Genomic DNA, 13,026 nt, shown 5'->3' on the forward strand with positions numbered 1-13,026 from the left:
ACGGTGGCGTGGGTGGCTGGAGATGGCGGCGCTGCGGGAGACTGGAGACGCCGGCGCTGTGGGAGACTGGAGACGCCGCCGGCTAGGGTTGGATAGAGCACAGGGTCTGGCTTGACTAAGTAGTGGTCCGGCTCGACCAACAAGGTCTGGTTCGACCAAGGGGCAACGCTGGTCATTTTGGAATGTTTCTCTCCCGATTGCTGTTTTTCTTTATTTTAATGGAGGCGGTGTCCACTGGCAAACATTCGCGATTTCATAATGGTACTCAGCAAAAGCAAGTGTTGGCGGTGTGTTGCAGCCAATTTGTTGTTTTCGCGATGTCCCACAGCAAAAATTGCCTATTTTATTTTACATGATATGACAGTCTTGAAAACAATGTTATAAAACTCTCCACTAAGACTAAACTAAGAGGCCAGACAGACTCGTCATCATGCTTCTTGAGTCGTTGCAGCATTGTACTACAGTTCAGACAATGGTGATCGTAATTATAAAAAAAAAACATGTTCACACCGGTCACTACAAAGTGGTGTTTCAGTATTTTTAGAGATCAACATAGAGGCATAGAATTACATAGGCTGTATACCAACTGGCAACTGCCAACACAGTTTCAAAAGTGAAATTTACTACTCTTAACCTTTGCTGTAATATGTCAAAAAGTATATTATTCTATAATGTGAACCACCTTGTCTATACAAACATACTAATACCGTTAAAATTTTCCAAAATAAATTGGATATACGACAAAAGGTAAATTTGGATCGTTGTTTAAATTGATCAACTGAGTGCAATCCAAAATGTCCCTTATCTATGAGAGAACACGTAATAGTTTTAATTTACATGTTCATCCTTTATTTCTTATACAAGTTACAGGTAATTCATGGTTTTCTGATTTTATTGGATTGTCCATGTGAAATCAAGTACATTTGACAGTAGTTCGCAACTAAATGTTAGTTTGAACAGATTCAGTAGCGAATCTGCTATTTCAATTTCAACAGATTAAATTAAAACCCGTTTATGCGTGACTTTATTGTCCAAGATGTTGAAATAATTGTGAGTGGTGTAAAGGCGAAAAAGGATATGGTATAATTGATGGTGGTGTTATTTGTACCTTAAGCAACTAAAAAAAATGATGGTTGTGTCATCTGTACCTTAAGCAAAACTAAAAATATTTAAACCTATTTTTATCACGTAGAACATTTTTCTCCTTCAAGTAGAACATTTGTATCACGGTGTAGTATTTTTCTCAACTGAAAAAAAAGAGGAAAGAAAAAATGGTCCACAGAGAGGAAAGAATGTTACGCGCCTGCTCAGCCGTTCGTATCAGTGGCACCAGTGGCGGATCTAGGCTTTAGCTGTGAGTTTTTTTTTTTTGCTTTTTTTTTTTTTTTGCCAAAATAGGTTTATACTCCTTATAAATTTGGCAATTATATATATTGATGATGTCAATTGATCTTGTTAAGTAATTAGACAATTTTCAGATTAAAACCAGAATATAAATTATGACAATCTTAAGAACAAGATTAAGCATAGCTTGTATATTAGTATGATTCAACAGCCTGAACAAAAGAACTAGTGTAAACCTAGCTCGTACACTAGTCATCATATCAAATAGCATAACATAAGACATTGGATCACGAGGTATATACCTTTTGACTGCAGAAGGAGATGACGTCACCGGTGATGGAGATGTAGATGGTGACGTTGCAGGTGATGGTGGCACGAGATGGTCGATGAGCGGTGGAGGAAGAGATCGGAGCAGTTGACGGCAGATGCGTCGGGACATAGCGCCACCTGACTTGGATGGAAGACGACCTGTCGTGAAGGTTGGGAGTGGTGGAGGAAGAGATCGGAGCAGTTGACGGCAGATGCGCCGGGACATAGCGCCGTCTGACTTCGATGGAAGACGACCTGTCGTGATGGTTGGGAGTAGTCGCGCGAAGAGCGCTTTCAAAAACCTTATCCGTCCTCTCCCGGTGCAGGATCGCAGGGACGAAGGCTCTAGAGACCTGCTCGCCCGATCACCGGTGCACGCAAGCGAACAGACTAGAGAAGCTACGGCGGCGGCGCAATAGCAGAAAGAGGCAAAAACCCTAGCTCGATTGGATATGTTTTGGCATGGCCGATAGGCTGCTTATATAGTCCTGTTCGAGTCGATCTCGTATCGCGATCTCGATCTAAACCGTTTAGGACTCGACAAACTTGAAGGCCAAGAAACCAAAACAAAAAAAAATGCAAATGGAAGCTGCACGAGGAGCTAGATTTTGGCGGACCATTCACATAGGTGCCGCACACCCGCGCCCCGCCCCGCCCGGCGAGGCAAGACGAGCGAGCGCGTGTGGGCTTCCCTTTCTCCTCCACTTCCACAGGTAAGGTGGGACTAAAGAGTTCCCACATCCCCTCTTACACATATGATTGAGCCTTTGAGATTTCTTTAGGAATTTTCAGAAAATTCTTATATGGGCCAAGCCCATCTAAATTCGAACAGATCTACAATCAATAACCTTTGGCATCACAGGTTTTCAATCCTAGATCCGCCATTAAGTGGCACGCAGTTTGCAGAGGCACACAGTGCTATATAAGTTTACAGCTGCAGCAGCATCCGTCTTTTAGCTGAAGCAAACGAACAGACCCATAACGGGAAAAAACATTCGATCGAGTGTTAATGACATGGTTGCTGCCACTAGCACTACCGGAATAGTAAGCTTTGCCGAGTGCCAAGAACTTTGCCGAATTTTTTTTTATCTCGGGCACTCGGCAAAGGTTGTCTTTATCGAGTGCCCGAACTCCAACCTTTGCCTCCTGGCCTACACAGCTAAATGGGTACGCTGAATCCATTTCTTTATTCTAAAGCTCAACTATGCAAATTTCTAATCATCCTGCTGTTTCTTTCACAGTCGGCGTCACATGGTGGCGCGCCCGTCTCCCAGTTCGAGGCGTGGGCAATGGCCCATAAGGGCAAGGCGACGTCCGACGTCCACTACAACCCGGAGGACCCGCCCGAGGCGTATAGCAACTCGTCCATCCACACCCGCCTCACTGAGTACACAGTGATGGCAAGGGAGGTCCATGGGCCAGAGTACGATCCCACCTCCGAGGACCTTGACGGAGAAGTCGTCATGAGGTTGGGAGGAGGGAAGAAGCACGGGCGGTACTGGATTGGCGACGGCGCAATCGACCCGACCCGTACTAGGTCTCTCTCTCAGATTCGAGCAAGGAGCACGAGCTCGACCCCGGCCATACGCACACGGCCGGACTGTACACAGCACACGGTGCAGGCACTCAAGGTTATTTCTGTTTTATTCGTCGTTCATTGATTTTTACATATCTTTGCTTTGCGTTGTATCATTGGGGTGAAATATTGTAGGCCGAGGTGGCGGAAGAGAGGAGGCGACGGGAGGAGGCTGAGGCAAGGGCTGAGGAGGATCGATGGAGGATGGAGCAGATGTTTAAGTATATTTAAGGTCTTGGAGCTCACTCAGGCTATGTTCCGCCACCGATAATATTCACTCCACCAAATGATGCTGCTGTCACTCTTGTGAGTTTCTCTACCTTAAATCTAAATGTGAATGTGGATATGGATATATGAATGTGAATCCAAATGATAGCGGTTTTGGTGAGGGTGTAGTAAAGGAGGAGCGATGATGGCAAAATAAGGGGGGGTGCCTAGATTTGTTGATGCTCGGAACTGCAAACAACCTGGTGCTACTTCACAAATTCGTCAGTCAATCATGAGTGGTTTTCTGCTACCAGCGTGCATCATCGAAGGGGACAAGCCTCTTGTCCTCTCTTACTACTTCCCATAGTTTGTTAGTTCCACAACTATATTTATTTTTCTTAAACAAAGAACAAGGTTGTTAGTTAGTATATATATAAAACATGAACTGTACACTAACACTAGTAGTATGCATGCATGATCCGTGAACCATAAGGTTCAGTCAGAACCTTCTTCCTGAAAAAAAAAGGAAAGGAAAATGATGCCACCGGTGTTTGTCTATGTAAAAACTGTCCAGTAGCTCTGCCCTAATGATCCTTTCAAATGGATGTCTGGCCTAGCTGCTTGCTTCCAAGTTCCAACTTCAAATGGCGGTAGTACAGTCCAAACCTGTTTTCTCTGGTAGCAGCACCACAGAACGCAGTCAATGGGCCTGCTTCTGCTTGTCTGAAGCTCTCAATCAGAGACCCTGGAATGACGCCCAAATGGAAGAACGCTAGGGCAGTTGCACCAGCGTCGCTAGCTAGCCGCTAGCCGCCGCTTCATATGAGTGCTCAGCCACTTTCTTTAGAGAGGAACCAAAAGAGAATTTAAGTAAAATACCTTACAATGATTAATCACTGAAAATTTAACTGTCATTACCTGTCTCTTTGAGCTACCACCATCACTCTGCCTCTGCGAGTGCAAGGCACAGGTCACAGTTAAATGACAGCAGAAAGTTCTAGTTGAAGTGACAACCAGCATCTTTGTATAGAGGAAGTTACAATTAATATAATACTACTGAATTACTACTGTCTGCGTTAACATGAAACCCAAATTAAATACGCCCAAAAAAATCCCTATAGCTCAATTTATCTTCACAGCCAAGTAACCACAGTAGTAAATACTCTAGCGGTAAACAGTAACAACCATGCTCAATGCGCCGTTGCTGCCAGTAACTGATCACTAGCCGTTGCATCGGGTTCAGCCAACAGTTTCAACAGCTTTGCCAGTAACTGATCACTTCTCTTTTGTGCAGGGGCAATCGGCGGCGTCGAATGATGTTCATGGCACACCTCCAGCTTAGGGCACACCTCCGTCGCAGTGGGACCGGTGGAGTGGCCGTCAACAATAGAGGTAGATGGACTTGTGCTTGTGATGCTTATTTATGAATGGCGGCACTTGGATGATATTTGTGGACTATGTGATACCTGTGGACAACTTGTGATGATATTTGTGGACTATGTGATACTTGTGGACAACTTGTGATGATATTTGTCATGGTTATGGATTATATGTGATGGCTGTGTGATATATGTGATGGTTGTGTGATATGTGATATATATGTGATGGTTGTGTGATATACGTATGTGTGGATGCAATAAACAAAAAAATGCAAAAAAAGCAAATTTTCCAGCTATGCCGAGTGCAATGACCAAGACACTCGGCAAAGCTGGGAGGCTATGACACTCGGCAAAGGCAGGGAGGCTTTGCCGAGTGTCACCAGGAAGACACTCGGCAAAGCCTCGCTTCCTTTGCCGAGCGCTACAAGTTAGACACTCGGCAAAGCCTCCTTGCCTTTGCCGAGTGTCACCAATTAGACACTCAGCAAAGCGGCCACCTTTGCCGAGTGTAGTGCGAGTGACACTCGGCAAAGAGAGCGGGCTTTGCCGAGTGCCCCCGTGAGGCGCTCGGCAAAGCGACCGTAACCGTCGACTGGCGTCGTCAGATAACTTTTCTTTGCCGAGTGGTTTACGGGCACTCGGCAAAGCCTTTGCCGAGTGCCCGACAAAAGACACTCGGCAAAGAGGCCTTTGCCGTCACCGGCTTTGCTGAGTGATCTTTGCCGAAGGTTACACTCGGCAAAGCCTTTGCCGAATGTATATGGGGATTTGCCGAGTGTCACAGGCACTTGGCAAAGAGCCTGAGTCCGGTAGTGTAGCATATACGTGATGTATACTCCTTCCATTCTGAAATACTATAAGGTAGTACTTTGTACTTGAGTATTTTTTTAAAAAAATTAATCAAATTATAACATATTTCAGATGAGTTAATTCCCATTAATCACCAATCACATACATACATATCATTACTGTCTACCAACAGGCTAAAAAATATAGTAAATACAAGATCTCTCTATAGTTAAGGACCAACTACATGCATCGTTTGTTTTATCCCATAATCTATCTTAGAATTTCTACTATAACTAGGGAGGAAGTAAATATTCACGCCAATTAACACGCCCTTCCGTTCCTGCTTTGCCTTTTCCATTCTGGAAGCCGGACAGTAACAGAACCGTCACTATAATAACGTGACGAGAGTCTATTGACTCTCGTTTATTTGCTACATGGCATTTCAACTAATAATAAAGAAAATAAAAGAAACAAAAAAGTTACACAAAGCAACGACCGGTCATCGTTCCGTCCAATCATAGTCGCAATCAGTCGCCATCTTGGCAACAGTTACGTGTTCAACTCATTCCGGGACACTCCATCCATCACGATATATACTGTAGATACCACGAATAAAATCCAGTGTCTTATGTGTTGTAATGGGATGATTAATTAGCTACTGGGATGGCTTCAAGGCAACGGCACTTGCAGTGTACTGCTTCCTTTGTTCACACACACAATATCTAGGGATCAACGGAGTCAAACTATTTGAAGGGTTTGACTTAAGTACTGCTACATGTCTATTTTCAAATACCTAGAATATGTTGAGGTTATTCCCGTAAATAGGTCAGTCTCAGAAAGGAGTTTTATAGCGCTGTTTCCGAGTCTTTCATGTCAATGATGGAGAGAGAAAATATCAACTCTCAATGGAAAGTTTATTTTATGGTTTTATAGACATTTAATTTCATGTCTCATAGAGAATTGGTAATCGTGTCAAAAGAGTTTCATCCTCGTAAAACTCACTTCTTCTTTCTCTCCTTTAAAAACTTTTCCAATAATACTAAAAGAAGATTAAATCTTCTTTGAAAAATCCATATTATTGTGTATTCGCTTTGTCCACAAAGAAAAGCAATTCTGGCATTTCGAGAAATCAAATAATTCCACGTTTGACCGCAGTTTTATGAAAAAATATTAACATTTATAATATAAAATAAGCATTATTAGATTAATTATGAAATATATTTTTATAATAAACCAATTTGGAGATGTAAATATGAATAATATTAATTCTAAACTCAATTAAATTCGAGCTATTTTAACGGATAGGGATGCCATAACTGTATTTCTTAGGTGGACGGGGACCGTACTTGGAAGTTGGAACACCAAGATAGAATGCCCTGACATACTATGTGGCAGTGGGGGCTCTCCATTCTGGTGAAGACAAACAGCATGTTCGCTTGGTCGTAAACGATTATGAATTATAATCCAAAATAATATTTTTCTCTTACACCAAACTAGTCAGCAGTAATAATCAACCGTCGTTTCAGCCAAAACAAACAGGCCGAAAGTACAGAATGTGTCAGAAGCATATGTTGGTGCAATCGAAAGGAACTCTCACTCTAGGCACCTCGTGTTTATTAATGACAAAAGAGTAGTCCTGCCGCCACAAGCAAAGCTGCGGTTCATACCAACCAATAAAAGTGACATGCTACCTTCAACGAAAACAAGATGGAAACAACACAACCCAACAAAAGGGCCCCCCAAAAAGCAGCGCACAGAAGCGGCATTTCGCTGCCCCAAAAATCACCACGAATCTTCTTGGATTTGTGAGCTACCGTGCGAAAAAGCAGCCTGCTGTGCTCCGATCCGTGCTTGCTACTCTCCAGCTACCACCACATCCTTCCGTAGTCGCGTGCGTGCGCTCATCACTACGCTGCTCACTGCATCATGAGGCCAGCGACCCGAGCGGCGGCACTCCTCCGGCTCCGGCGGTCGCCGCCGGCCTGACGTCCTTGAGCAGCCCCACCACCTGCTGCATGGTGGGCCTCTTCTCGGGCGCGCTGGCCGTGCAGAGGAACCCCACCTGGAGGCACTCGGCCATCTCCTTCTCGGCCTCCGTGCCCGCCGTCTCGTCCCGCAGCCGGTCGTCCACGAGGTTGAGGCCCTTGCGGTTCCGGATCACGCCGCGCGCCCAGCTCGTGGTCGACGCGTCGCTCCACCTCGCCTGCCCCGTCACCACCTCGAACACCAGCGTGCCGAAGCGGTACACGTCGCTCGCCGGCGTCGACGTCTCGTCGCTGCTGCTGGTCGGGTGCAGGAAGTCGGAGATCCGGGGCTCCATGTCGTCGCCGAGGAGGATGTTGGTCGGGACCAGGCGGCCGTGCACGATGGGCCGCCGGGCGGAGCCGGACCCTGCTGCCCCTGCCCATCCCTGGTGCAGGAACGCGAGCCCTCGGGCGATGCCCAGGATGATGCGGTACCGAGTAGGCCAGTCGCCCGCGGGGTTTCTGTCTTCGATGGCTTCCATCGTGTCGATGCAGATGTCCTCGGTGTCCATGCTCCCCACTGGTAGCTCGTGGAGCCACCGGTGGAGGTCGCCTTTCTCCATGTACTCGTAAAGCACAAGCTTCTGGTTCCCTGTTGTCGTATGTATACATAAAAATCCAAAGATCAGAATTCTGATGATCGTAATGACTAATGACCAAAGTATATTAAGCTGTCCTTCCGATAGGAAGAAGATGCAGCAGCAGAATGTTCAGCTCTCGCTGATTCATGATGCTAATTCTTGTTTAGTTCCCCTAAAGTTTATTCCATATCCCATCGACTGAGTGACACATGTATGAAGTACTAAATATAGACTAAAAATAACTAATTGTACAGTTTGCGACTAATTTACGGGACGAATCTTTTAAGCCTAACTAGTCCATGATTTGACAATTTGGTGCTACAGTAACACATGTGGTAATGACGGATTAATTAGACTTAATAAATTCGTCTCGCGGATTACTGATAAATTCTATAATTTATTTTTTTATTAATATCGAACACCTCATGCGACACACTCACGTTACACCCAATAAATTTAAACAAGGCTAGAATATCTCTGCAGTCATGTAGGATAACAGGAGTACAGTATGTGATAACTTATTCTTGTTTCTAGAAGCCAGTTTAACTTAGGGTGCGTTTAGATCCAAAATTTTTTGGATTTTGGCTTACTGTAGCATTTCGTTTGTATTTGGTAATTAGTGTCTAATTATGGACTAATTAAGTTCAAAAGTTTCGTCTCGCGATTTCTTGACTAACTGTGTAATTAGTTTTTCTTTTCATCTACATTTAGGCTCCGTTCACTGGTCTGAATCTTGGCTGAAACTGGCTGAAAAACACTGTTCTGACTGAATTATTGTGAGAGAAAAATACTGTTCCAGCAGAAAAAAACAAGCCAAACAAGCGGAACATGGGGTAAGCCGAACGGGGCCTTAGTACTCCATGCATGTGCCGCAAGATTTGATGTGACGGTTACTATGCAAATTTTTTTGGGAACTAAACAGGGCCTTAAATGACAAATGCAACTTGCCCGGTGGGCCCTGCTGTCACTTCTATGCTCGTGTTCGCTGGTCTGGAGACCAGCTCCAGCCGGCTGGTTGCTCTCACAGCTGCACAGTGCCGAACCAGCCGCTACAGTATTTTCCTCTCACAACAAACCAGCCGGGACAGTGTTTTCCAGCCGCTACAGTATGTTGTTTTCGGTTTCTTCTCTGTCGTCTTGGACTCTTGATATTTATTTATATATATACCAGCATACTTTGGTTCATGTATAAGGTGATACTGTTAATCAGTTTTATTAAAAATTTGTACAATCTTGACAAGAATAGGATGACCATATGTTCTTCTTAATTTACTACTGCCTGGTAAACGAAGTTAGTTTGATAAGAGTGTGAAGCTGACCTGCAATACAGTAACCAAGGAGCGGGAGAATGTTCGGATGCCTGAGCCGTGCAAGCTCCCGGAACGCGGCCCCCGTGGCGGCCTCGTCGGCGTCCTCCCCAACTCCAGCCACGGCGCCCTCCACGACGCGCACGACGACGTGCAGGTCCCCAGGGAGCACGGCGCGGTACGCGGCCCCGCTGCGGCCGCCCGTGTCCGCGAGCTGCGACTCGCGCCCGAACCCGGACGTGGCCGCGGCCAGGTCCGCCAGCGTCAGATCCATTAGCGGCCGCTCCAGCACCACCACCGGCGCAGCGGCGGCCACCTTCACTGCCCCCACCAACACCTCGTCGTCCTCCCACACCGCTGTTTTCCCGTCCTTGTCCTTCTTCTTCTTCCGGCGACGCGTCATGGCGCACGCCACGCACGCGGCCAAGAACGCCAGCGCGGCTGCGGTCACCGCCGCGCCGACTGAGACTAGCGCTATGGTGACCGCACGTTTGTGCTTCTCTCCGCCATTAGACGACGGTGCCAGGTCCGGCGCCGGCGCCGGTGCTATTTCCGCGATCACTCGCAACATGTTGCCGGCTTGGAAGAAGGAGGATTTTCCGAACTTAAGGACGGTGGCGGCGTCAACCACGCCGGAGAAATTGTTGTGCGAGATGTCCAAGACCTGGAGGCCGGCGAGAGGCGGGAGGTCGTCGGGGTACCTCCCGGTCATGTGGTTCCCGGACAGGTTAAGCACGCGCACCAGCGTCAGGCTCTGCAGTCCCGCTGGCACCGTTGCGATGGCGTTCCTCGACACGTCGAGGTACACCACGCCGGAGAGCCCGGCCACGCCTTCGACTGAGGTGAACCGGTTGCCGGACACGTTGAGCGTCGCCAGGCGCGTGCTCGGGTAGTCGAACCGGAGGACGCCTTCGAGGTGGTTACGGGAGACATCCACGGCCCGGAGCAGCGGCGCGCGCCAGAACGAGCTGTCGTCGATGCTGCCATGGAGAGAGTTGTTGGAGAGGTCGACGGTGAGGAGGCTGGTCAGGTTGCCTAGCTCGGCCCAGTTCACGGTACCCGTGAGGTTACGCGACGGGAAGTGGAGCCGCCTGACGGGGCGGCACGCGCGGCGGCCGGGCAGCGGCAAGGGGAAGTTGGCGACCTGCCTGAACGCCGCGCGGACGATTTCTCCGTCACGGAGGGTGCAGTTGGCGGAGCTGTTGGACTCGGCCGCTGCGGCGGCGGCGGCCGCGGCGAAGAGCAGGAAGACGCGGCAGGCGGCCAAGTGGAGTGGCATAGCTCCAGGTAGTAGTCTCGCTTTGCGCGTGATGCCCGGCCGTGTTTTCTCTGGTGGTTTTGTAGGAGAAGACCTGCGGACCGCGGCAGCGTCCTGGTCTGATTGAATGGATGGGGATTGGGGTGGAATAGTCGAGGGGGAGGGGGGACAATTTGCACTCCGCAACGTCGGGCAACGAGCACAAAGGGAACAAACTGTCAGAATTCGGAAGGCTTGGCTTGGAACATGCTCCGTCGACTGTAGTTTGTCCTCTGTGGTGGGCCGCAGGTAAGTGCTGCACGCAACACGCGCATGGACGGCCCAATTAAGGGCACCATGGGATGAAAACTTTCAACATTGGAGCGTTCGCACGTTGGTTTTTTTTTGTGTGTGAGTTAAAATTGAACCAAACAATTATATAAAAAAATGAACCGATCAGATGAGAGGGTGTCTCAGAACCAGAGACGGCGGAAGCAATGGCATGCAGAGAAGGTTTAGCTCTCGCGAGCAACCTCTTGATACGGTCATGATTGCCACTGACCACGCGAACGCAGGGAAGAACATGCAAGGATCTGGAATGAATCTCTATGGCCATGTTATTAGTGTCGGGTTCATAAACCCGGGTCCCTAATGGGCCCGCTTTCTAGCAAAAGCTTGGCCCAGCAGACGGCATCACAGACAACGCCAAACTCTTGGGTCGGCCCAGATACCTAACAACAGGCCGGAAGAGTGATCCAGTCTCCGACCGGAAGGCCTCCGACTCCGACCGGCTTCTCCGGGCGGAAGGCCTAGCCAAGGAGAAGACGACGCTCGCTTCCGACTCCGACCCGCTTCTCCGACCGGAAGGCCTGGCCAAGGAGGGGACGACGCTCGCTTCCGACTCCGATCCGCTTCTCCGACCAAAAGTACACCGAACCTCTGCTTACAGCTCTTCTCCGACCGGCGCGGTCGGAGCCGACTGTGAAACGACTGAACAGGGACGCCCACTCGGTAAGGACCCAAAGAATCAGGCGGGGCAAGTAAGGCAGGGTGCTCAAGTCAACCACAATACCGAGGACCGTACCCTGCACACCCGCAGGACAGTACAGCCAGACCATGTCAGAAGGGTGCTCTGCATCCTTCCAGACATGTCAGAACACGAACAGTGTTGTGGGCGTCGACGTTTGTCCTACAGTATGGTAAGCGCCGACATTCACCATACCAGAAGAACACGATGGAGCCTACCACATGTATTTGGACATCAACAGTATTGTGGGCGCCGACAAACCGTCTTGTACCCGACGGCGTGGGCAACTAGACTAGGTAGCGTGCGCACACACACTCTCTCTTGTAAGGCCATCCCCTTAACCTATAAAAGGGGATGCGCTCCCTCCTAGCAAGGGGGAGAAATGACCAAACAACAGACGGATCATTCCGACTCACTCTCTGCTAGCTTTAGACATTCTAAAGCTACACAGAGCATACGTTCCAATACTTAGCGCACGTAGAAGCTCCCGTCACTCTTGGCCCTTCGGTCCAGAGTCCGATCGGACCTCTAACACCCCCCATCTTACTCCCACTCATTTGTAACCCCACAACAAACTTCGAGCATCAGGAATAAAGTCACTGACCGACTCAAACTGGACGTAGGGCATGTTGCCTGAACCAGTATAAACCCTGTGTCATTGAGTGCTCGGCCACATCCGATCACAACGTACGGCAAAATGACAAATATTTACTTGTTGGTCACTTTTTGCACCGACAGTTGGCGCCGTCCATGGGGATGTCACCATACGTTCACGCTTTTGATCATCGGATGGCCCACCTTTCTACCATCTTCGACATGGTGGGCTCAAGCGATATGACTCGCTTCGGCTCACTGGAGTTTCCTATGCTCCCATCTGTTGGGATGTGGGTTCCTCCCGTCTTCGAGCCGTCCTAGGCCTTCCTCTTCAAAAGCCTGGACTTCGTCGCCGACCAGCTCGGCGTGTTTCAATTCCACGAGGAGGTACTTGTCCCGGTGCCCATCGGAGGAGGAGCGCCCTCTGTCGGCTCCGAGCCACCCCGTGACCTCAACGACGAGGCGCCTGCGCTCCGCTCCGAACCCACGCTAGGCTCAAATCCAACCACGAGTAACGTACATATTGGTCTTTACTCGCTATTCAATATCTTCCGCTGACTCTTCGGAGGGACCCCATTGTCCTCGCCGCAACCGCCATGCGATCGGTTCCCCTACGGCCTCGCGTCCCCCGCGGACGCGTACGCGCGGGGGC

At 48.7% G+C, this 13,026-nt stretch overlaps 1 protein-coding gene across 1 annotated transcript; it reads right to left on the reverse strand.

Moving 5' to 3' along the window:
• Positions 1-7,175: 7,175 nt before the first annotated feature.
• Positions 7,176-10,841, reverse strand: LOC136463155 (calmodulin-binding receptor kinase CaMRLK-like). Its single transcript, XM_066462179.1, has 2 exons — positions 9,529-10,841; positions 7,176-8,220 (listed from the first exon to the last, which is right to left on the reverse strand). Exons 1-2 carry the CDS (start codon positions 10,793-10,795, stop codon positions 7,529-7,531), a joined length of 1,959 nt encoding a protein of 652 aa, XP_066318276.1. The 5' UTR covers positions 10,796-10,841; the 3' UTR covers positions 7,176-7,528.
• Positions 10,842-13,026: the final 2,185 nt, after the last annotated feature.

This window comes from Miscanthus floridulus, chromosome 7 (genome assembly GCF_019320115.1).
Source record: "Miscanthus floridulus cultivar M001 chromosome 7, ASM1932011v1, whole genome shotgun sequence".
In the NCBI taxonomy this organism is placed as follows: Eukaryota; Viridiplantae; Streptophyta; class Magnoliopsida; order Poales; family Poaceae; genus Miscanthus; species Miscanthus floridulus.

Coding starts and splice junctions, on each gene's coding strand:
- LOC136463155 (XM_066462179.1), bottom strand. CDS start 10,795: ATGCCACTCCACTTGGCCGCCTGCCGCGTCTTCCTGCTCTTCGCCGCG. Junction 8,221..9,528: donor CCTTGGTTACTGTATTGCAG/GTCAGCTTCACA, acceptor ATACGACAACAG/GGAACCAGAAGCTTGTGCTT.